General features: G+C 37.7%; 2 protein-coding genes, 1 long non-coding RNA gene and 6 other non-coding genes across 11 annotated transcripts; all 9 read right to left on the minus strand.

Annotated features, from left to right (window-relative positions):
- Positions 1-450: 450 nt before the first annotated feature.
- Positions 451-4,175, minus strand: LOC134311571 (uncharacterized). The gene is made up of 14 exons (XR_010011447.1): positions 4,137-4,175; positions 3,562-3,592; positions 3,058-3,093; positions 2,821-2,883; positions 2,601-2,638; positions 2,373-2,408; positions 2,160-2,202; positions 1,946-1,989; positions 1,723-1,774; positions 1,518-1,547; positions 1,200-1,242; positions 958-1,008; positions 734-780; positions 451-532 (listed from the first exon to the last, which is right to left on the minus strand). It is a non-coding gene; the product is annotated as an uncharacterized LOC134311571 (long non-coding RNA).
- On the minus strand, positions 638-710 carry LOC134313002 (small nucleolar RNA SNORD31). The gene has a single exon (XR_010011909.1). It is a non-coding gene; the product is annotated as a small nucleolar RNA SNORD31 (small nucleolar RNA).
- On the minus strand, positions 858-918 carry LOC134313003 (small nucleolar RNA SNORD31). Its single transcript, XR_010011910.1, has one exon. It is a non-coding gene; the product is annotated as a small nucleolar RNA SNORD31 (small nucleolar RNA).
- Positions 1,090-1,164, minus strand: LOC134313004 (small nucleolar RNA SNORD31). The gene has a single exon (XR_010011911.1). It is a non-coding gene; the product is annotated as a small nucleolar RNA SNORD31 (small nucleolar RNA).
- Positions 1,317-1,443, minus strand: LOC134313005 (small nucleolar RNA SNORD22). Its single transcript, XR_010011912.1, has one exon. It is a non-coding gene; the product is annotated as a small nucleolar RNA SNORD22 (small nucleolar RNA).
- Positions 1,616-1,684, minus strand: LOC134313001 (small nucleolar RNA SNORD30). Its single transcript, XR_010011908.1, has one exon. It is a non-coding gene; the product is annotated as a small nucleolar RNA SNORD30 (small nucleolar RNA).
- On the minus strand, positions 2,058-2,122 carry LOC134313000 (small nucleolar RNA SNORD29). Its single transcript, XR_010011907.1, has one exon. It is a non-coding gene; the product is annotated as a small nucleolar RNA SNORD29 (small nucleolar RNA).
- A 3,106-nt stretch (positions 4,176-7,281) lies between the features above and the next one.
- sb:cb1058 (uncharacterized protein LOC394209 homolog) lies at positions 7,282-11,726 on the minus strand. 3 transcript variants are annotated; one of them, XM_062993210.1, is made up of 4 exons: positions 11,651-11,726; positions 9,350-9,820; positions 9,183-9,274; positions 7,282-8,131 (listed from the first exon to the last, which is right to left on the minus strand). In XM_062993210.1, the coding sequence occupies exons 2-4, from the start codon at positions 9,789-9,791 to the stop codon at positions 7,988-7,990; spliced, it is 678 nt and encodes a 225-aa protein (XP_062849280.1). In that variant the 5' UTR covers positions 9,792-9,820; positions 11,651-11,726; the 3' UTR covers positions 7,282-7,987. The 3 variants fall into 3 exon arrangements, with proteins under 3 accessions (XP_062849280.1, XP_062849278.1, XP_062849279.1); XM_062993208.1 differs by having other exon boundaries at positions 9,183-9,820; XM_062993209.1 differs by lacking the exon at positions 11,651-11,726 and having other exon boundaries at positions 9,183-10,124.
- A 7,109-nt stretch (positions 11,727-18,835) lies between these two features.
- b3gat3 (beta-1,3-glucuronyltransferase 3 (glucuronosyltransferase I)) lies at positions 18,836-23,416 on the minus strand. Its single transcript, XM_062993212.1, has 5 exons — positions 23,201-23,416; positions 21,814-21,970; positions 20,768-21,119; positions 19,991-20,281; positions 18,836-19,888 (listed from the first exon to the last, which is right to left on the minus strand). The coding sequence occupies exons 1-5, from the start codon at positions 23,286-23,288 to the stop codon at positions 19,790-19,792; spliced, it is 987 nt and encodes a 328-aa protein (XP_062849282.1). The 5' UTR covers positions 23,289-23,416; the 3' UTR covers positions 18,836-19,789.
- Positions 23,417-25,448: the final 2,032 nt, after the last annotated feature.

The raw sequence follows: 25,448 nt of genomic DNA on the forward strand, positions 1-25,448 counted from the left end.
TGAAAACATGCAAATTTGTGAATGAAGCATAAACAAGTGTGAATTTTGTGCCCAATCCAAGCCCACATTCACATCAATTTGCAGTTCTTGTATAATTCGACACTATCTAAATATTTGACCAAAGCTGTACAACCAACAGGTGCATTTCATGCAGATTACTGTTAGACTATAGCCAGGCATAAGCAATTAATAAAAGTACAACTTAAGCTAAAAAAATTGGGATCATCCTGAGTCATTTTCAAGTATGTAGGTTACAGTACTAGTTAAAGCAGAGCCTATTCATATTCTGTAAATCCAAGTCAAGCAAATTTTGGTAACTAGTCTTGGTCACTGCATTTTTACCTCTTTTAGCAACTTTGACTCATATGCAGTAAAAGTCATGACTCATTAACAAGGGTGAAACTGAAAGAATTACATCCTATAGATAAATCAAAGAAGTGGAAAACAAACTCATTTCACAAAATAACTTTATTAGCATTTTTCATCCACATAAGTCTTGGAGAATAAACTGGCTGAATGAGTCCATCAGCTCCTACAAGAGTCAAAAGATAAAAAACATTAGTCTACCTGGCCAATGTACAGTATTTCAAATTTATTTATTTTTTTTAAATGAGAACTTTAGATTGTAATATTCTGGAGTGCATCAGAGAAATACCAATCAGTCATTAAACATCAGACTGGGGCGGTACAATCAACTCATCATTTACACAGCTGAGTGCAGTTAAACACAAACCTTGCATTTCTGCTTAGTTCTAAAACTTCCAATCAACTCCAAGAGTTCTAGTAAAGAAAAGTTAAAGTTAGTATCACCAAATCTGTAAAAACAAACTTCACAAAAAAATTGCACACTAAAATGGCAGATCAGAGGGGTACCAATCAGTCACAAAAATCAGACTGGGGCGGTATATCACTATTCGTCATTTCAGCCAAGTACAGTAACCAGTACACTAAACCTACCCTTTTTAGGTTTTCCAGGCCAGTCGTGTGACTCAGGTTTAGAGGGGGGACCTACAAAACAAAAAGCATGTCATTAAAACATGGAACCAGATAATAAAAATCAAAGTTTACAATTTGTTCACCACAGCTTTGGATAGATCAGAGGGTTAACCAATCAGTCAGCTTTAAATCAGACTGGGGCGGTAATCACTGCTCATCACTTCTATTAATTTTGCTAATAGGATTGTCAGCTTCCCACTCACCAGATTCTAAGTTTGTTCCAGAAAGCCAGACAGCTCATGCAAGCTAGAAGGAAAGACAGATATAAGCCATTAACATACAGAAATAACAGTCTTACTAAAATGCCATCACTATAGCTGGGCCCTCAGACAGTTGGTAACCCCAACAAGTTATCTCCTTGTTGCCCTGGCAACACCAGTGGGTTCACCTTCTCAGGTTCTGGCATAGACACAGGGCATAAGACATGTGCTAGAGTCATCATAAGAACCAGCCAATACCAATCAGGGACATGTACAGTTTGTGTATGAAATTTGTATTAAAGTGTAGTTTAAGATCCTTACCCATTTGTAGCGCCAAGCTGGCACGTACACCTAAAATAAAAGGTTTACACTTAATATTTGCCAAACGATTTCCAAACAATTTAGTTAAAACATCTATGCATCATCAGAAGTAATAATTCTCAGCAGGGCTTCAGACGAACGAGATTCCAAGTTAAATCATCATAAGATGCAGAATACTTAAGATACAAGTAGCTAAAAGAATTACCTTGCCTCTACTGCAGACTGTCCAGTACTGAACCAAGGACTGGCAGATTTACCTAAAAAAAACCTAAAATTACTTCTTGCTCAATTTTACACTTTCAGCTATGAAAATCAATGCATCGTCAGCAGTAATAACTCTCAACAGGGGTTCAGACGAACGAGATTCCAAGTAGAATCATCATAAGATGCAAAAGCTACCATTACATTTAAAGACTCTTTAAAAATACCTGGCAATCATGGTAGAATGATCAGTTGCCCAGAGAATACTGCCCTGTAATCAAGAAATAAGCAGGTTTTACAAATAGATCAAACCAAGAGGGTGCACATAGCAAGTGCGTGATCTCTCAGGAGTTCTTAACTTTTCACATTGGTTCAAAGTGAGCTTAGGATCTTCATCACAGAGATCAGAATCAAAATGAACTATTGGGTATTGATATTTACCTTGAACAGAGGACATCAGTCACTTCCAGACAAAGAACAGAGCCTAAAGAAAGCAAAAGTAGTGTGTAGAACCTCATACAACAATGATAGAGAAATCTAGTACAATGATCTCTCAGATATTCATTCGTTTTCACATCGGTTCAAACTGAGCTAAGAAAAAAATACATCATGGAAATGAGTAAACAGAAAAGAAAAAAAAAGCATCACACTTACTAGGCCATGGTGCCATGCCTTCAAATTGGGTATGACCTACAATGGTAAAATATATTAGATGGAGTATGGCATTTAATAAACCATTTCATATCAAAATTTGAGAGCTGCCTGATCAGTGCTTTGGTGACTGAAATGCCATGGGACAATAATGCCGTCCAGTTTAATGGGTAAAACCCAGCTCATCCTTTCAGACAGCTCTAAAGAAGTTAAACTTAAAAACACACTTACCAGCTAAAACCTAGTCAGGGAGGTGGCACAGGAGGTAGCTGAACATGGAATAAAAGAAGTTAAGAAACTAACAAGCTAAAGTGTAGCCAGCAGACTAATTTGGCTATAGTATAAGGTCTGTGTTTAGACTTGTGACAAGAATGCCATCGGACATAGTCGTCCAGAAATTTTAAGATTAACTCATCAGCTCGGACAGCATTATGGCTAACATTAGACTCACCAGTAAGTACCCACAGAATACTGGCCAGTCTATAGGTTTGTCCAAGGGCAAAAACATCTTTTGCTGAAAGAAAACAGAAACTAGTATCAATATTTTAAGTGTCCAGAACACTCGTATCGTCACATGGTAAGGGTTCAGATTAAAAAAAGTAAGCATCACTGAAAATCAGACATATGCTTGTCAATTGATTCATCACAAACACCCAGACAAAGAACAATAAAGCAGCACACGGCTTACCATTTAAGATGACCACCAAGCCAAGCAGGTCAGAAACTGTAGAGAATATTTTACAATTTAGTCAAAGTATATTGTGTTGCAATTACATGCATCAAGATAAAGCTACTCAGAATAAAACATTTGAATCCTCAATAGAATTCAGTGAGAGAGAGTTCAGGGATCATCCTTGTAGCACAAGAATCATGTTAAAGCATAAGAGTGGCAGTGCCTCAAAGGGGAAGTTAGGCCAGACATTCACCACACCTACCCACCCCTTGTATGTGGCATTCCCTTTGGGCAAATTTTTTTTTTTTAAAGATTTAAATAATAAGAAATTTCCCCCTTACATTTCTACTTGTAAATCACATTTTTAAGTAAAGCAAAAACCACAACAACTCACATGCTTACAACTGGCAGTATTTTATCAGAATGGTAAGCAAGCTTCTAGTTGAAACTACAAGCTTGAACCGAATGATGTTTGGCCACACTTTCTTTGAATGTCAAAAAGATGATTAAAATACTCACCAGTGCATCGCCTGCACTTATTGACCTGTAACTGCAAAAAAAACAGGGCATGGTTCGTAAGAAGGAAAGAGAACATGAAGACCCTAAATACACTCCAGAATAGCCGTACAGTCCAGAAACACGACGCATTAAATAAGTAGCCTCTCGTCAGATAATATAGTTGCAATCACAGTGTATCAGTACAGGTCTGTGAAAGTTATCATCACTGAGAGGGCTGATACCGCTATTCATAAAGATGCACCATTATGTTAAGCCAATTTATCAATCCACAACGAAAATGTAGAAAAATATCCCCTTCTAGTAATACATTACTAAGTTTACGTCCATTTTGAAGTAAAAATTAGAAGAGCTGGACACAACAGGACTAGGATGGCTGCAGATTTAAAACGGACCACGAGTTGATCAGGTCATTACCGACGGATTATTTGCAACGTAATATTAGAATATAAAGATTGCATTTTTGCTATTACATCTATACAGCATTTCTAAACACCGGCTGTACAGAACATTGAACATACTTTATTAAAAAAATAGAGCAAAACATAATTCTTAAAACTCATGACACAACCACTCACCTCGATAAACCGCAGCAAAGTGGCCGATGGGAATGTGGCGACGACTTTTAAGCCCCTGAAACCTGAAGCCCCGCCCCTTTTCTGTCGCCATATAAAGGTCTTGATGAAATTTTATTTAGTAATTTATTATCCAGATGTAATAACCACTATAATAACACGCCGTTTTATATTAATATAACATACAAATTGTAATTTGCGATCATTATGTTTAACCGCTATCAAACGTCACTTCCTGCAAAATTCCCGCTCAAAGTTCTGTTGTAAATCTGCTCTCTATAGGAGATGCAGTGAACTACACACACAGTGTTGAAGCCATTATATTATACAGGTATATAGCCCACGTAATGCACTTCTATAGATAAAAGTAAGTCGTTTCCATATTCTTCAGTGTTCCTGCGACCCTGAACTGGATAATGCAAGGCCCTTAACCCTCAATTTCTTCCATTATATTTAGTCACAACTGTAAGTCACTTTGGATAAAAAACATCTAAGCACCATAAATGTGTTGTCATATATTATTGTTATTGTTATTACTAATTCTGTTGTTGTTTTTATTTAAAGAGTTTTTTAATCTTTAATGAAAGAGTGTTAGAGACTACATTATGGGGATCAATAAAGGAATCTTATCTTAATACAGTAGTACCTTGTAACTCAGCATCCCCTAAACTCAAAATCTTTGAAACTCAACGCCCTGCGTCGAGAAATTTGTACCCTTAAACTCAACGTTTCCCTTAAACTCAACGTGTTCCGTTTTTTTTTTCATGTATTAAAAGATTACAGTATTCCAAGATCAAGCATCTCCATGATTAAGAAGCGTAAGGAAACAATAATGAAGTAAAGGTAAAGTGCAGGTTTTAATTAATTTTTAACTGTTTTTAATTGTATTTCAGTATTTTCAGTGTATAGGTGTCAAAAACAACCCTATTATTTTACATTAGCCTAAATATATGCAGTTCCACAGGACCATGGAACGCATTAACAGGTTTCCCATACATCCTTATGGGAAAAATACTGTACCTTGAAACTCAACGCCTTTTAAACCCAACGCCACTCCCAAAACAATTGACGTCGAGTTTTTAAGGTACCACTGTACCAGGTTACAACAATAGCTGTAATAACAACAACAATAATAATAACAACAAAAATAGCGATGATAATTAATAATTATAACTATGCCTTATTCTGTTTTGTCTGGAGTCTGAATCCTAAAAACAACGGCCACATGGCAGAAACAAACCCTGTACTAAGCAGTATTTCACATTCACTTAATCAATCACTTTAACCACTTATTTGCATGTCTTTTGGGAGCTATGTAAGTAAAGGGTACATAAACAAAATATATCTTATTATACACAGCATGGTAGTAAAGCATATAGTTTTGCAGCCCCACATATCTAAGATCTCAGGTCCAATCTGGTTATTTTTTGCAATTTGGCATGTTCTCCATGTTAAAATAGATTTACCATGGTATTTAGCTTCGTTAATAGAACAGAAAGTGTAATGTGTACTTTAAATTGCTACTAGGTATGAATGAGTAAGTGTGTAATGCTTTGTAATGCCCTTTCTGGAGTGGATCCTCTTCCCCTGATTAGTATGGCATAGTTATAATTATTCATTATCATTGTGTTATAACCATTGCAGAGAATGTGTGCAAATCATAGGTGAACTAACTATGGTTAATGTGTAAGCCCAAAGCATTTGAGCAGGCCTACCTGACATGTAAGCCATGCTTTATGGTTTGGTACTGTATTTGTACAGTATCTGCTTCTCCAGTTTAATAATGTTGGGTGGGGATATTTATCTATACTGGGTAGTGATAATAGATTAAAATAAATCATTATGTTTAGTGGTAAATGTGAAAGTCTTAGCGAAGACTAGTGCATTTGTGTATATACAGCATGTATTCACACACTTGTAACCTGATCACTAAATGTCTGGCTGACAATGGAAGGTAAGGTATTGACTGTGTTGCCAATGTTCAGCTCTTCATGTTCAGTTCCATAACATATATTACATTTATACTTAAATATATGAATTTATTACATTTTAAACAGATAGTGCAGATTAGGTACAGATGTGTTTTATTTGCATTTTTGATATTCTAAACAAGATAAGTGTATTGGTTTTGTATGCCCATCATTTGTCTGTTAATATTGACTTAGTTTGTACTTCATAAATGTAGTTCCCAGTGTAATAGTAAACCATGCTGAATAGATAGAGTTAAACTCGTTGGTTTGGTTAAACTCATTAATCTAAAACATTGATCCTTAGCTGCTAAAGAACTGTGCAGCACGTTGTGTGAGTGTAGCATAGCACTGGGGCCCTAAGACCTGGGTTTGTTACTCTATTTTAGTTCATGTCTGTAAGGAGCTTGCCATGATCTTTATGTATTCAGGTGGATTTTCTCTAGGTTTGTTCCCACCCTCCAAAAACACATAGTATAGTAATAATAATAATAATAATAATAATAATAACTGAAGTTTTATTTTCACTACAAAACGATACAATAAAATAGGTGGCTTCAAAGACTCAGCCTTTTGTGGATACTGCTTTTGTTCTAAATCATGATTACAATCATCAGTTTAAAATCACATCATTATTCATTTTTACCTCATTACTGGTTCTGAATTGCCCCCTCCCAAATTTTTTTGGTTGTTGCAGGTCTTAAATGCAGGAATAACCAACAAATGAACAAATGAAATTATGTTTACCAGACAAAACATGAAATATCTTGAGTTTATACTGTGCAGTGAAAAGTCAATGGAATAAAAACTGCTTTTTTACTTTGCATTTTTCATACTGTCCCACCATTTTCCGATTTGGGGTCGTATTTCAAAGAGCTGCAGTGTAATAATTTTCTTCTTGAGGAATGGTCCAACCCAGCACCACAGACTATTTGGAACTTGTTTTACAGCATTCCAGAGATTTAATCTGTTTTAGTGGCAAAAGGTGGAGGTAGCTCTTATTAGCTCTTACAAGCTTCTTCATATTTATGTTTTGATACAAGATTCTGTAATTTTATCTTTTATTCTGTATGACATTATGCTTTTCTTTTTTTTCTTTTTATTCTGTATGACATTATGCTTTTTTTTATTATGTATGACATTATGCTTTTTTTCTGCTTGAAGTTCAATTAATGGAAACATTTTGTGCATTACATTTTTATTTATCTTGCATTTGGATTTACTTGTTTTAAAACAACCAATGCAGTTGCAAAAATGACTATTTGTAATGTTTTGGACCATGATTTAATGACATACTCATTATTACATCATAAATTACCAATAATAAATACACATAACTCAGTCAACTGGCTCAGTCTTAGACATCAAGGCCAATAAAATACACATTTAAGACAAAGATTTCTGAAAAGATAACATAAGAGCTCCCAGTATCGTGCATTTAAACACATGTTTATAGCAAAGGCAATTACTGCTTCAAGTTAATGCCTTGTAACACTGTTCCCAGCTCTTTAGTTACGTAACATTTAGAGCAAGTCAGAAAACACAGCATTCGGTGTTGTCAGAGGATTCTTGTTCCATAGGCCAATAGCCTATTGTTTACCCATGTGGCAACAACATATTAGTTCATCATCATATTAGTTCATCAAGTGCACATGTTAACCTTGCTCTCTGGTTGTTTACCGCACACCATTCTAGATCAAAGTTACTGCTGAATTTTATATAGCTAAACAAATACAATTCTGCCAAATAAAAATACAGTTTGCCTATGTTGTCATAAGAATTAAATTAAAATGGAATAATTATTATAACTTAGATTAACGTATTTGCATTACATTAATAAATGAAATGAATATTACATTAAAAGCATTATTATTAAATTATTAAATATTATCTAAAATCTGCCAGAGCAGACTTCCTGTCCATTTCAGACTTGCTTGGTGAAGATGAGGAGGTAGAGACAGGAGCGAGAGTCACACTGTTCAGGTTGGCAACAAACGTCTCCCATCCTCGACGAAGGGCTTTATCCAGCACCTAAAGAACAAATAAACAAAGTGTTTAAACCAACTGAAATTTATTTATTAGGATTTTAATGTCAAAGATGTTAATGTTTTACACTGTGGTTACATTCATTCATTCAGGACAGAACGTTACAGGTTACACATGATTTACCAGTTCAATGTCAAACACCATCACGGGCAATTTTGTATCTCCAGTTATTAATTAACCTGGAGAGTATCCTGGAGAGTATAAATGCTCACAGAAATAGTACTGTGAAATGTAAAAGGGGATGTGTGGCTAATTCAAGGAGAAATGTTAAGGGAATAAAAATAAAGAAACGGCAAAAATTTAATTGTATAACAGAGTAAGGACAAATAACTGAAACAAAGATTTAGGTAAAAATGAACAGGTAGAAGTTACACTATTTGGTCTTGTCAATCATTCTTCAATTCTTTGGAGGAATTTATATATCACATCCTCTTTTACACTGTACATTATTAGTTTAATTTTGACCAGTCACATTTTATTATCTGATAATTTGCTCCACCTAGTTCCATGGGCCACACTTGGCACATGTAATTTTGTGATGTATCTGTGAGAAGGATGTTCATGTTGGTGTGGGTGTCTGTTATTGGCTGTTACCCTACAATGGACTGGCACTCAGTCTAACGTGTATTCCTGCCTTGCAGTTGTTATTTTCAGGTGGCGCCAGGCTCAGTGAATAGTATTAATTAGTTACAAAATACAGTACAGCATTAATAAAGCTCATATTTTAACGGCATTAAGTAACAAAACTCTAGCCTCCGGGGAAATGTTTGATCATTAACAGATTACATCATCGAGTTAAACTACAACTGTGTCACTACCTGTTCAGGTACAGCTTGTGCTGGCCCTTTTAGGTTTTCTTAAATCAAGGTAAAACCTCACTAATGTAAAATGTAATTATAGCAAAAGATATGTATATTGTCCGACTCATACTGAGTTATCAATTTCATGGTGAAAAGCAGGCAATACCAGCTTGGTAATTAGTGGCATGACTTAAAAGTTATTCATTATTTTATGTTATAATTTCATGGTTTCTCACCTTGCCATAATGCCTAAATGAGCTCCTTTTCATGACCTTCATGTTTTCTGGGTTTGTTTTTCCTTCCATCTCCCAGTGTTCCTCCTTTCGTTCTGTAATGAGAATCTTATCATCAGCGTACTCCGTCACAGAAAAGTGGACCACCATCAAATCTGAAGCTCTCTTACTAGATTGCATTTCAGACTGAGTTTCTACTTGTACTTCCAAGTTCTTTGAAGGAGCCATGTCATTCTTAGTACTCAAACTCTTGCTCCCCAAATCCACAGAGGGTTTGTCAGACTTAGACCTTTTGGAGCCTTTTCTGCTCCAGCGCTGGCTTAGTCGGCTTGGCTTTCTTTTCAGCAGGGTCATTCCATCGTCTTCCATCATACCCTCTTCAAAGTCAAGAACACCATGATCCTGTTTATCTGGCAAGCTTGAGCCTGTGCTGCCCTCTGTTCTGCTTTTTCCGACTCCAGGCTTAGATGTTGGTAGTTTCTCTGTGATCTCCACTCCTGTCCTCAACTTCATGTCAAATTCATCTAAGCGTTCGTAGAATCCACTGGCACAGTCCAAAAATGGAGGGGATTTGGGAGCCTTGTTCTTTTTAGAGCTCTTTCCGATTGTCATTGTTTTGTAGATTTTAACTTTTCTGTAGACTGAGGAAAAGATACAAGAAAGGAAATATACAAGATGTTAAACAATGCACTTTTGCCTTTAAAGTTATGACAGCAGGATTGCAGTTGATACATTAGTAGTCTGGTGTAAAAACCTGATGTCTGATGTCAAACGATCTTGGAAGACTGTGGTTATTAACCTGTCATATCTGTCATGTTTATCTGCACCATAATCACAGTAACACTGTTCAAAGTTCAATGCTTACCAATGTTTTTGTTATCTGGGAGCCTGGATCACTGTTTCCCCTACATTAACAGATAAGAAGACCTCATCTTGACTGTACTCTGCCTGGTCGTGTTGGAACTAGGATCTGTGCCAAGATGGATTACAAAGTATCCACGAATCTATTTTCTTTAGCCATCTAACCTAAATGAGCTTTAGATCCACCTCTAGTAAAAATGCTTCTATCTTGCTTTTCTTTCTCAAATTTAATTTAATATTTTCATTATAAATTATATAATCAGCATAACAATTTAGGTGAAAAGATTACATACATTTCCTAGCAAACATGAAGTTTGTGCAAAAAAGTTCTTGGCTTTCTTTGTTTCCTTATGCTCCAGGATCTGGCTTGTACCTCACTCAGTGTCTCATGTTTAACAGACTGAGGGGCGGCACAGTGGCTAAGTGGGTAGCACTGTCGCCTCACAGCAAGAAGGTCCTGGGTTCGATCCCCAGGTGGGGCGGTCCGGGTCCTTTCTGTGTGGAGTTTGCATGTTCTCCCCGTGTCTGCGTGGGTTTACTCCGGGAGCTCCGGTTTCCTCCCACAGTCCAAAAACATGCAAGTGAGGTAAACTGGAGATACTAAATTGTCCATGAGTGTGTTCGATATAACCTTGTGAACTGATGAAACTTGTGTGAAGATAAACTCCCGTTTCCTGTCATGAATGTAACCAAATGTGTAAAACATGATGTTAAAATCCTAATAAACAAACAAACAAACGAACAGACTGAAGATCCTCCACAAGATGAAGATGTTATCACAGGTTTTAATGTATGTTTACATATTTGTTTGTAACTTTTCAACTTCTATGTGCATTAAATTTCTTACATTCTTAATTATAACAAATTACATTCTAATTACTAATCACATTCTTAGACCACTGGGCCAAAATGTGTTTGTTTTAAAAGTACGGTATTTATCCATATTAATAAAGAATTTTAAGACATTAGTAGTTTAGTGTGTAAGATAGTGCACTAGTAATTGGAAGGTTGCTGGTTCAATCCCCATCACTGCTGGAACCCAACTGTTGCCCCTGTTGGGTTCTTGAGCAAGGCCCTTCACACCATTTCCAGATAGCACTGTTGCATCACAACAAGAAGTACCTGGGTTCAGTTCCCCAGCTGTGTGATGGACTGGCAACCTCTTTGGGACGTTTCCTGTCTTTTGCCCAATGAATTGGACCCCCCATGAATCTGTCCTTCAGTGCACAAGTATGACTAACTGAATCCACATTCCTCCTATTTGGCAAATGTAGATATTTCTCTAGACTTGGTAATCTGGCTATTTAAAAATGACTAACTCAAACTCAAGCGATAACAAGTAATGTTTGTACTGCCCAGTGTTAAAAAATCATTTGATAATTTAATATCATTTTAAAAACCACTATCCTAGTGTAAGTTAATGTTTTGACACCAACTGAAAAATTGCTACAAGTAAACATATTTAAATTATTATTTTTTTAACAGGAAATCTGACAAATATTGTCTGGTTAATAACGATTTCATCAAGAAAATAAGGAGAATTCAGGTAATACATTTTACATACGTCGTTTTAGGAAAGTTAGAAAAAGGAGATGAGAGGTGAAACTTACCTGTAGTGTGTCCTCTTTCTCTGAGCTCGACTCCTTCTGTGTGCTCTGCTTACCTTCAGTTCAGCTTATACATTCACTCACTCACTTACTCACTTACTCTCGTCATAGACTCTGCCTAAACCTGCCGTCTCTAAAACAAACATAATCACACAAACACACACATGCCTCACTGTTTTTTTCTCTCTTAAAACACCACTAACCATATGCAGAATAGTTTGCTTTGACACTAGACCTCTTCAGTTTCAGAAAAAAAACATTATAAAATCCTTGAATTTACAGTACTTATACATGTGATTTAATATTCATGTCATAGTACATTAATTAATAACAGAAAAAGAGTTATGCTATACATAACAACTGTCATGTATTATGAAAAGTATGTGTATATATTTATATATATATACTGTATATATACAGTGTATCACAAAAGTGAGTACACCCCTCACATTTCTGCAGATATTTAAGTATATCTTTTCATGGGACAACACTGACAAAATGACACTTTGACACAATGAAAAGTAGTCTGTGTGCAGCTTATATAACAGTGTAAATTTATTCTTCCCTCAAAAAAACTCAATATACAGCCATTAATGTCTAAACCACCGGCAACAAAAGTGAGTACACCCCTTAGTGAAAGTTCCTGAAGTGTCAATATTTTGTGTGGCCACCATTATTTCCCAGAACTGCCTTAACTCTCCTGGGCATGGAGTTTACCAGAGCTTCACAGGTTGCCACTGGAATGCTTTTCCACTCCTCCATGACGACATCACGGAGCTGGCGGATATTCGAGACTTTGCGCTCCTCCACCTTCCGCTTGAGGATGCCCCAAAGATGTTCTATTGGGTTTAGGTCTGGAGACATGCTTGGCCAGTCCATCACCTTTACCCTCAGCCTCTTCAATAAAGCAGTGGTCGTCTTAGAGGTGTGTTTGGGGTCATTATCATGCTGGAACACTGCCCTGCGACCCAGTTTCCGGAGGGAGGGGATCATGCTCTGCTTCAGTATTTCACAGTACATATTGGAGTTCATGTGTCCCTCAATGAAATGTAACTCCCCAACACCTGCTGCACTCATGCAGCCCCAGACCATGGCATTCCCACCACCATGCTTGACTGTAGGCATGACACACTTATCTTTGTACTCCTCACCTGATTGCCTCCACACATGCTTGAGACCATCTGAACCAAACAAATTAATCTTGGTCTCATCAGACCATAGGACATGGTTCCAGTAATCCATGTCCTTTGTTGACATGTCTTCAGCAAACTGTTTGTGGGCTTTCTTGTGTAGAGACTTCAGAAGAGGCTTCCTTCTGGGGTGACAGCCATGCAGACCAATTTGATGTAGTGTGCGGCGTATGGTCTGAGCACTGACAGGCTGACCCCCCACCTTTTCAATCTCTGCAGCAATGCTGACAGCACTCCTGCGCCTATCTTTCAAAGACAGCAGTTGGATGTGACGCTGAGCACGTGCACTCAGCTTCTTTGGACGACCAACGCGAGGTCTTTTCTGAGTGGACCCTGCTCTTTTAAAACGCTGGATGATCTTGGCCACTGTGCTGCAGCTCACTTTCAGGGTGTTGGCAATCTTCTTGTAGCCTTGGCCATCTTCATGTAGCGCAACAATTCGTCTTTTAAGATCCTCAGAGAGTTCTTTGCCATGAGGTGCCATGTTGGAACTTTCAGTGACCAGTATGAGAGAGTGTGAGAGCTGTACTACTAAATTGAACACACCTGCTCCCTATGCACACCTGAGACCTAGTAACACTAACAAATCACATGACATTTTGGAGGGAAAATGACAAGCAGTGCTCAATTTGGACATTTAGGGGTGTAGTCTCTTAGGGGTGTACTCACTTTTGTTGCCAGTGGTTTAGACATTAATGGCTGTATATTGAGTTATTTTGAGGGAAGAATAAATTTACACTGTTATATAAGCTGCACACAGACTACTTTTCATTGTGTCAAAGTGTCATTTTGTCAGTGTTGTCCCATGAAAAGATATACTTAAATATCTGCAGAAATGTGAGGGGTGTACTCACTTTTGTGATACACTGTATATATATATATATATACATATACTGATCAGCCAAAACATTAAAACCACCTCCTTGTTTCTACACTCACTGTCCATTTTATCAGCTCTACTTACCATATAGGAGCACTTTGTAGTTCTACAATTACTGACTGTAGTCCATCTGTTTCTCTGCATACTTTTTTAGCCTGCTTTCACCCTATTCTTCAATGGTCAGGACCCCCACAGGACCACCACAGAGCAGGTATTATTTAGGTGGTGGATCATTCTCAGCACTGCAGTGACACTGACATGGTGGTGGTGTGTTAGTGTGTGTTGTGCTGGTATGAGTGGATCAGACACAGCAGCGCTGCTGGAGTTTTTAAATACCGTGTCCACTCACTGTCCACTCTCTTAGACACTCCTACCTAGTTGGTTCACCTTGTAGATGTAAAGTCAGAGACGATCGCTCATCTATTGCTGCTGTTTGAGTCGGTCATCTTCTAGACCTTCATCAGTGGTCACAGGACGCTGCCCATGGGGCGCTGTTGGCTGGATGTTTTTGGTTGGTGGACTGTTCTCAGTCCAGCAATGACAGTCAGGTATTTAAAAACTCCATCAGCGCTGCTCTGTCTTATCCACTCATACCAGTACAACACACACTAACACACCACCACCATGTCAGTGTCGCTGCAGTGCTGAGAATGATCCACCACCCAAATAATACCTGCTCTGTGGTGGTCCTGAGAGAGTCCTGACCATTGAAGAACAGTATAAAAGGGGGCTAACAAAGTATGCAGAGAAACAGATGGACTACAGTCAGTAATTGTAGAACTACAAAGTGCTTCCATATGGTAAGTGGAGCTGATAAAATGGACAATGTGTGTAGAAACAAGAAGGTGGTCATAACGTTATGCCTCATTGGTGTGTGTATATATGTATGTGTATGTATTGTTCTGACAGTAACACAAACAGCATTAATACTTTATCTTCTCTATTGCTACATTTAAAGAGGCCATAACTACAATGTTCTTTTGCATGCCTTTGGGATGTAAGTCGGTTTTGGGTGGGTACAAATTGCAACATCAAAGGTTTCTGCCACAAAATCTGCGCAATTGCACTTACAGTCATTTTAACACAGAAAACAGTAAACAGTTACTCAGATACACTTAATACTCAAAATAAGAAGACTCGTCTACATTCATGTGTGATTTAGTTGTTCAAAGAAAGGTTTAGTATTTTATATGTTTTACTAATTATTAGGTCAAAAAAAGAAATAGGACCCAGTGATAGTTTGGTCATACATTTCCTCAGCCTAATTTATTTATTCATTTTCATTAAGCATTTTAAACTGGTCTTGGTTACAGTGTGTCTTGTGTCTTTCTGAAACACTGTGTCCTAGAACACCTTGGACAAGGCACTAGTCAAACAAAGGTCATAACACACATTCCTTCCCTCACTCCCTTACACTTACTCTTTCTATATGCCAGTTAAGACCCTTCTGGGTTATCCAGAGGAAACCCATACATACAGGGAGAATATACAAATCTACTCCCGGACAGTGAACAGAGAAAAGGATCGAGTTGCATTCATTTATTCAGGTGAAGGAGAGAGGGAGAAATAAATGGAAGGAATGTGCCAAATCCTTTCGCAACTGTAGGTGTGACGTTCAGCAAACAATGCCTGATTGGCAGTCACAGGTCAATCATTTATAATGTTCCCTTAGGAGTTTATGGCTAATCTTGCTTTTGGCAGTTCCGAGTCAGCTTATGGCTTATGCCCCCTCAGGTCCTTACCTCAGCCGAGAATCATCAGCCAGTATTCACGCAAACCAAAGCAGATGTTTTCCAGGTGTTCATGTCAGTACCTGTACTAATGTACTAATGAATGTGAGGAAACGGTGCACACTGTTTGGATGAGATGAGGTTATGAGTCATGATTAGGAGGGGTGTGTGATGTGTGTTTTTAGAATTCATGCAGTTGGCATAGTTATAATTCACCTATAAACATTGCTATACTGAACCAATGAGTACCACCATTCCATAAATGGTCAGGATGGGTTCAAGAGATAGATAAACAGTCACACTGAAAACAGATGTGTTTAAAGATTCATCACTCATAGCCTTATGTCTGAAATCAGTGTTGAAGAGGTCTAAGCTTAAACAAACACAGATGGAGAGGTGCTGGTTTGAAATCAGTAATGTATAAGAGTGTATACTGACATTTCTATTTTCACAAAAATGAAAAGATCTAATATTTACAATTTGCTCCAGGTGTTACAACTTCTATTATAAACCGATCAGCCATTAAAACCACCTCCTTGTTTCTACATACATTGTCCATTTTATCAGCTCCACTTACCATATAGAAGCACTTTGTAGTTCTACAATTACTGACTGTAGTCCATCTATTTCTCTGCATGCTTTGTTAGCCCCCTTTCATGCTGTTCTTCAATGGTCAGGACTCTCCCAGGACCACTACAGAGTAGGTATTATTCGGGTGGTGGTGTGTTAGTGTGTGTTGTGCTGGTATGAGTGGATAAGACACAGGAGCGCTGATGGAGTTTTTAATACCGTGTCCACTCACTGTCCACTCTATTAGACACTCCTACCTAGTTGGTCCACCTTGTAGATGTAAAGTCAGAGACGATCGCTCATTTATTGCTGCTGTTTGAGTTGGTCATCTTCTAGACCTTCATCAGTGGTTACAGGACGCTGCCCATAAACACCTCACTGTCACTGCTGGACTGATAATAGTCCACCAACCAAAAATATCCAGCCAACGGCACATAGGCAGCGTCCTGTGACTACATTCTATGATTTCTTCACTGTTATATTGCCCATCTTCATTTTTTTGAGTGTATTGCTGGCATTAAATTGTAAACCTATTTAGACTAATAAACTCAAAGGTCTTTGCCAGCATCAGAGTTCAAAGTCATTGATATTTTTCCTGTTCTGCTTTTTCACTGTCCAGCTTTTACATCCATAAAAAACCACAGAGAAGACTATAGTCTGGATGATTCTGATCTTTGTTTGGAGAGACAAATCTTTATATCTGATTACCTTTATATCTAAAGTTCTGTCATTCTTGTTCCATTTTCTTACTACTGGATCATTTGTTAATGGTTGATCTTAGTTGGATCTAGTAGTCTTCTTCATATTGTTAAACGCAGTGACAGAATGCATTTCTGTCATGGCTGTGGCTTGTTGATCATAATTTTGTGTGGTCAGCACAGTTGAAAGCTTTGCTGCAATTAATAATGTACATGTTTACCTCCTTCTAAAATTTCTTGGCTCTTTCCATAACTTGGATACTGCAGTAATATTTCTTGTTTCTCTGACTTGTCTGAATCCTGTCTGTACATCTGGCAGTTCTTCTCTAGTTTGCATTAAATAATCTTCAGCGTAATTTTACTGGTGTGTAATATGAGGAAGATTGTATGATAATTTGTACACTCCTTTATGCTCGAGATATAAAATGACCTTCAACTCAACAGCCATTAAGTGGTTTTCTATATTTGTTGCCATGATTTGATCATTAATTAAATTTTCTTCAGAATCTTAAAATATTTCCATTGTAATGTTATCAGTTCCTGTGGCTTTCTTTTTTAATAGTGAGTTCAGGGCCTGTCTGATTTCATCTTTAAGCACTGCAGGTTCTTCTATGCATTTAAGATCAGCAAAAGTGTATTGGCAACTGATGTTTGTAGAAATCTTCTGTGTATTCTTTCCATCGCTATTGTGTTCGCATGGGTTTCCTCCGGGAGCTCCGGTTTCCTCCCACAGTCCAAAGACATGCAAGGGAGGTGAATTGGAGACAAGAAATTGTCCATGACTGTGTTCGATATAACCTTGTGAACTGATGAATCTTGTGTCATGGATGTAACCAAAGTGTGTAAAGCATGACGTTAAAATCCTAATAAATAAATAAATAAATATCCATCGCTATTTGATCATTGTTTGGTCAGTTATAACCTCTCCATGGACATCCTTTAGCATATCAAACCAGGGTTGAAATGTATATCTTTTTTTTTTTTTTTTTTTCTTAGATTTACTTTGAGTAGCACATTAGAATTGTGGTCTTCTCAACAATCAGCTAGTATGGGTCTGCTTAAATAGGAAAACTAGATGACGCTATGGCGAGTTTAGTTCAGGTCATCATTTAATCACCACCATAATAAGTACAATAGGTAGCACAAGGTGTGCCTTTTGTGAAATCTTACCAGACACTGGAATAAAGTGGCTGCCATGCATGTAGAGCTGCTGATGTAAAAACAATTTGTTCTCTTAAATTTTTCGCAGAGCTGTATGTATACACACATCCATGCACTTCTACTAGAACATGCACCATTTTACCATTTTCCCCAGAACATAATTGCAATTAGTTTTTTTTTTTTTTTTTTTTTTAAACCTTTTTTGCATTGTAACAACACAAAAAACATGAGGGAAAAAATACAGTAATGGTCTGGACAAAATGAATGGCAACCTTCATTTAATATTTGGAAATCAATCTCTTCCTGTAAACCATAAATGAGTTTCTTCCACCTCTCTAGTACAAATCTGGACCTCCCTTCTTTTGCCATCTGCTCCAGGTATCTCAGATTTGAAGATTGCTGTCTCCCAAGTACAGTTTTGAGATCTCTCCACAAGTGTTTAATGGGATTTAGATCTGGCTGGACTAATTGCTGGCCACTACAATTTTCTAAGAGAAGTGGTGCATTTTCTAGTGCAGGGGTGCAACTATTTTGACCATGACTGCATCAACTTTGTTCACATCCTTAAGACAGCTGGTGACTTTTTGTGACAAAATAAATAGGGCTTTTCATTCATTCATTCATTGACTGTTTTACCGGCGCTGTATCCTGGTCAGGGTCACAGTTGGTCCAATTAGTCCAAGTTTGGCAGAAAGTCAGGAAACACCCTGGGCAGGTCGCCAGTCCATCACAAAGCAGACACACAAACACACACATACAAACACTTTCTCTCTTACACACACACACAGGGCAATTTTAGTAGCTCCAATTGGCCTGACTACTTGTCTTTGGACTTGTGGTTGGACAGGGAGTACATCTTTAATGATATTAAAATGCACCATGACCATAAATGTGATCATACAGATGGCCAAAAGATTAAACTGCTAAATAATAGAATTGACAAAATTGCATGACTCCTTTTATTTTATAAGCATTAAAAAAACCACAAATGCATAAACATAATCTTATCGTCAATCTAAAAACTCAATTTTAAAAAAGTTGTGACAGTTTCCGAATCACTGTTTTTTGTTTTATTTGCATTTTACCCACTGCCTTTACATGTATTAATGTGAAAACAGCACAAATAATAATCATTTAATGTTTTGCCTAATTAACTTTATTGGTTTTGTAAATGTACACTAATTTGATGCCTGCAAATCATTTAAAAAGTTCAAACGTCAGCATTGATCATAGTATGGGGGTGTGTTAGTGTTAAAACTTAGATGACTTGGACAGCACCAATAATACTGATGCATTAATACTGCACATTTTAGATACGCATCTGCTGCCTTTAGATAAATCCCTGCTTGTTTTTGCAAGCCACTTTCTGCACACTGCAAAAAGGAGTGCATGTGCTAGACTGACCTGCCTGTTGCCAGACCGGTCTTCCATTGTGACCCTGGACTGTGAAACAGCTGAAATTTGTATAACGATCAGGAATGGTAAAATTCCACTGTTAAACCTACAGTGCCCTCAGTTCCCAAATGATTACTAAACACTGTTAAAAGGAGAAGTATATAAGACAGTAGTAAACATAATCCTGTTCCAAAAGTGATTGGATAAAACATTAAATATCTTGTCTTTATAAAATATTGTCTTTGTATTACTGAACAAAAAGGATTTGCAAATCATATCTGCCCATTTGTTATACTGCCCCACTTCTTGGAATTGGGTATGTACATTCTACACTGTACCATGAACTATAAATAAAAACATAAATAGTTTATATGCAAATACATACACCCAATCACAATAAACTGACATATAGTTGTGATTTCTAGTCAACATGAAACAGCTTTCCTGTACAAAAGAAATGGGAACATTCACAGTTTGGCACAATGGGAAAATACATTTTGTGTAAGTGTGTTCTTGGCTCACACCTCCACATTGGGATCTGATCCTAACCCCTGTTTTATAAGTGCATCCTCCCTCTTCATCTTTGGCTTTTCAGTACGTGTGTGCCACACCAGCACCTGAGAAATAAAAATGTACATCACATGTATTACATAAATAAACACTATCGCAGTTGAAATTTACAGCTCTAATTATGCAACACACTGAGCAGTCAAACCTACCTTAGTGCACATGTCTGCTTTAGGCTCCAGCTCTTCCATGGTAACCAGGTCTTGTAAAAAGCTGCTTTCCAGAAAGCCCATCTGTGCATTGCCATCAAATCGAGCTTTGGGATTGGCCAACACTAGCTTTAGGGAGACTGCAAAGCCAGCCATGTCGATGGGAAAAGGGCGACTGGGTTGCCAGCCTGTGTGGAACCGAACCACTTTTCCATTTTCCACCACAGGCCGCTCAAACTTCATTGCCCCTACCAAACCCACCGGCCAAACTGAGACTTTCTGTGTATATCGCATCTAATACAGAGAGACACATAAAAAAGAAAAACAATAAAACATTGGAGATGCTGTAGATGATTGAATTACAGTGGGAGGGGGTGGATTGGGAGTTCCAATGTTTAGAGTTTGTAACTACAGGGATGCTGTAATGGAGATAATGTTTGGAGCATTTCAGGAGCTCTACAATCTTTATATTTTGTGTGTGTGTGTGTGTGTGTGTGTATATATATATATATATATATATATATATATATATATATATATATATATATATATATATATATATATATATATATATATATATATATTTATATTTTTGATTGCACATGTAGGTATAACAATAACAGTGAGATGATGAGTGAATCTGGTGTACAATACAATGGACCAAAACTAATGCACACATTTAAACAAGTCTGAATCATGAATCTGAGAACACTTAGGACACTGAAGTGAACCATTTGGTAAAACACACAGAGAAAGAGACTTGGACAAAAAATCCCTCACCTCCTCAAAGAGTTGCAGGCTGTATGTGTTGTCATCATCTGCGAAGTACACAACAGCTTGCTCTAAAGCTAACCCATTCCTTCCATCAGCATCTGCCCTTTCCCTGAGCCAGCGCAAAGCCTCGTTCCTCTGCTCAGCCCCTCGAGGCTTCAGCCAGTGTGGGTCACCCTCCTGTAGTTTACGCTCTTTGGGAGTCATTGTGTGTAGGTGAGTGTAGGTCAGACCAGATGCAGCTAGAAAGTTACTAACTAATGGTGTTGGACTGGGAGAATCCTCTACCAGGATCCAGTGGAGCTGAGGAACGTGCAGGAAAGTGTGGGACAGACGTGTCAGCTCAGCTTTCTGCACCAGCCTGAAACAAACATTGGGAGGGACAGAGGGAAAATGTCAAAATCTGGGTGAGTAATAAAGCAAAATATCACTGAGTTTAAGGAAATACATTGTGATCTTACATCATTCATCAGTGTAATTTACTGATCTCATTGGGGCCTTAAAAAGTATAAATCCATATTTTTTGATAAACCTTTTTTTTTCATTCAATGTTTTACCATCCTGCTGCTTTCCTGGTGTTCACCCTCCTGAAAGCTTTCCATACACCACTCTTCTTGATGATGAGAGCCCATTAGAATTGCCAGCTGCAGCCTCGAACTTGTACGCCAGAGACGTATTTGCACCCACCAGTCTGGAGTGTGAGCTTTTATAATTCGTGATTGTTCTTTGTCCATGCCGCAGGGATCTAGGACCACTCTGCTGAAGCTGAGATTCTGTTTTTCTCCAGTAGCGTCACTAGTGTGAGCCCTGCAGTAGAATGCACCTCAGTAGGATGCAGCTTTGTACTCATACATGTTCCCACTGATGAGCCCCGTATTGTAGGCAGCGGTGCGAGAATTCAGAGCAACATGGATGGTTTTATCCACCCACGGCTTCTGGTTGTATTTTGGACCGTATCGTCTACTACCACTTTCAAACATTTTATAGGTTTCAAATATTTTATACATTTCAAATATTTTATACATTTTAAATACTTTATAAGTTTACATACATACCTTGCATAGGTAGGTGTAACTACATAGATGGTAGGTAAACTAGATTTCTTGGAAGCTTTTGTTGACTCTGGTTTTATTTGTTTTTGAAGTTCTTCCCTTAATCGGGAGATAGTCCGGTCCTTTTGTAGCTCAAGTTCTCTGCAGTCACAGTGCTGACCTGAATGATAAACAAGTGACAGGTTTTATAGGAACGTGCACACAAATTTCCAGGACTTCCACAATTACTTATATATTTTGGTCTGATTTTTAGACGTTATAATATGACAGGCACATACCACCTTCTTAATGGAATGGATATTTACTCAGATTTGACCAGTTGCATTGGGTGTGAAAAATGTTTTTAATTATAATATTCTCCAGCTCAAAATTTTTGTAACTATTTCCCCATCGTGTTTTAGAATTTATGCAGCAATCATTAACTATCATGTACCAGCTTAAGGATGACAGCTTAGTAGATGAACATTTAGACCTCTTATTCAAGCAATGCAAAGCTGGGAAATCAGCAGCATTATTTTACCAAGCACACCCACATAAATAGGGAAGGATTTTTAATGTTTAATGCATCTGTTATTCTAAAGAAAGTCCTGATGAAAAATCTTATATTTTGAGTAAGCTTTTACTAGATGCTGCTTTTGGACTCCTCCATCATTACTTTAACTGGCCCAAGGGGGGTGGCGCACAGTGGCTCGGTGGGTAGCACTGTCATTATTTGCATGTTCTCTCCTCGTCCGTGCGGGTTTCCTCCAGGAGCTCCGGTTTCCTCCCACAGTCCAAAGACATGCAAGTGAGGTGAATTGGAGATATAAAATTGTCCATGACTGTGTTTAACATTAAAAACTTGAAGTGATGAATCTTGTGTAACCAGTAACTACCTGTCCTGTCATGAATGTAACCAAAGATAAATAATTGGCCTAAGGGCCATTTTCTGACCACTGCTGATTGGCTGAAGGACAGATTAACTTTATTTTCCCCGTTATTTGCTCAGGGTAAGATTATCCAGCCTCCATTGGGCTACATAAAAGACACTCCAGAGTCACTTCACCAAACTAATATTATGGATCAATTAATAGACTTCAATTTATAATTATTCTATAAGATATATTAACAAAAATGCAATTCCTTCTTCAACCATAGAGTCACCTTTCATTCCATTTAGTCTTTTTCACAGTTCGTATGATATGTTGCTGTTGATTTGTGGTGCCTTTTTATGTTTAGTAAAGACACAAAAATGCACTTCAGGTTTATTTTAGGTTGATAAGATAAGGGTTTGTTATGACAAAGACTCGATGATGCTTATTCAGAAAATTAATTCAGACAAACCCAGCTTTTAAAAAATGCAATGAGGTTTTAAATAATATATGCTATATGAGATAAATGTACGTCTTACCTAACTGCATGAGTGCATAGATGAGTCCCAGCAGGGAGACCACGAAGTAAAGAAGGAACACATTCTTAAGCTTAAGCTTCATTCTCATTCTTTCAGGTAAAGCCAAAAGAACTAGTGATGTTAGAGCTTCAGTATGTTTATCATGGAGAACAAAACGCCATTCAGTTCAGATACACTGGGGTTACATTTAGCAACCGAAACATGATGAACAGTCATGAAATGTTCTGTACATGGCATAAAAATACTGCCATAGAACAATCGGCAAATTCAGTCCAGTTGAGACCAGTGAAGTGCTTTTCGTTTTAGTAATAACATTGTGTAAAAGTCATCAGTAAAGAATTTGGATCCACGTAGAGGCTTACATTACAACTCTTCCATTTAAACAGCATGAACATGGCTGTGTCCCAAATACAACCTTAATCCCTATCCCCTACAAACTCCTGTGAGTAATCCTTTTATTAAATATATATATATATATATATTTTTTTTTTTTTTTGCATCGTTGGGATACTAATCAATTATAGTAAATCATATGATATCACAAATAGACTAAATATTCTATCTAATTCTGTAAAACATTTCTCCTTAAAAAAACAACACTCTTTACCTAGTTCCCTACATAATAATTCAAGTGTGGATTCGGACATGCAAGATTCTCTGCAGTGGAGTAACATCAACAATGTTCCCCTCAAACTGGACAGGATAACTGTAGTTCTGTTTTTAGATCCTCCGTGCACAAGCCTTATGTCTGTCTATTAGCGGAAACCGAACGCCGTGGAACAACTACATAGACAAAAGTATGCAGACACCCTGCAACCACACATTACATTCAAATACATAAGCATTAATATGGAGATTGTACCTCTTTTACCATAATCACATCTCAGTTTTCTGTAGTCTTAAAAAACTTTAAACCAGATTTCGGTTGCCTGAATCTACTTCCGTTCAGCTTCAGGAACATAGGTCAATGCACCCTCACTCTAGTTCATGCAAGTGTACAGCCATGTTTTTCCACTCCAAACCATTTTTAAAAATTTATTTATTAGGATTTTAACATCATGTTTTACACACTGGTTACATTCATGACAGGACATGTGATCACTCGTTACAAAAGATCCATCAGTTCAAGCTTTAAAATACATCAAACACAGTCATGGACAATTTAGTGTCTCCAATTCACCTCACTTGCATGTCTTTGGACTGTGGGAGAAAACCGGAGCTCCTGGAGGAAACCCACGCAGACACAGGGAGAACATGCAAACTACACACAGAAAGGACCCAGACCTCTCCACCTGGGAATTGAACTCAGGACCTTCTTGCTTTTTAGGCGACAGTGCTACCCACTGAGTCACCGTGCCGCCCCCATTTATTTACCTTGAATTGTTACATTATGAATTTGATTGAAATTGATAGAATGCTGATGAATGACATTAGTGGTGAAGAGGGTACCCAAAAAGGATAGAGTTGTGATTGGAGTTGACTTCAATGTCCATGCTACTTAGAATAATGGAGGTGATGAAGTGGTGTTGGGTAAATATGTTAAGGACAGGAGTGTTATTTTCCTACAGAATCAATAAAGTATACATCTCTTCATCTATAAGGTAGGACGAATTGTGGTAGATTTAGTAGAAATGATAGAAATGGCTGTAACGATCACACATTTCTAAAAGAATGAGGAGGAACTCGGGAACCTATAAGGGTGTAAAGTGCACACAGGTGAACAATATACAATGCAGAAGACAGAACCTGAAAGAGACCTGATTTAAAAAAAAAAAAAAAAAAGAAGAGAGAAGGTTGGATGTCTGAGATAATGAGCCAGGAAGTGGATTAGCAAGGAGGAAATGAGGGCAGCTTTAAAGATAATGAAGAGTGGAAAAGCAGATGGCTCAAATGAAGACATGGAAATGTTTTAAAAGACAACAGTGAAATTTTAACTAGATTGTTTAACCAAATTTTGGAATGTCAGAAGATACCTAAGGAGTGGAGAGAAAGTGTAATAGTTTAAATTTTGATGAGCAGAGCAGCAACTACAGAGAAAAGAGGTGGGGATTTGTGAGCAGCAATGTGGTTTCATGCCAGCAAAGTGCACCACAGATGTGATGTTTGCTTTAAGCATGCTGATGGAGAAGTATAAGGAAGGCCAGAATGAGTTGCACTGTGTGTAGATCTACTGAAAGCTGTGCTATTGAGCTGTGGTATTGTATGAGGAAATAGGGAGTGGTAGAGAACTATGCAAGGATGGTGCAAG

This window comes from Trichomycterus rosablanca, chromosome 4 (assembly GCF_030014385.1).
Source record: "Trichomycterus rosablanca isolate fTriRos1 chromosome 4, fTriRos1.hap1, whole genome shotgun sequence".
NCBI lineage: Eukaryota > Metazoa > Chordata > Actinopteri > Siluriformes > Trichomycteridae > Trichomycterus > Trichomycterus rosablanca.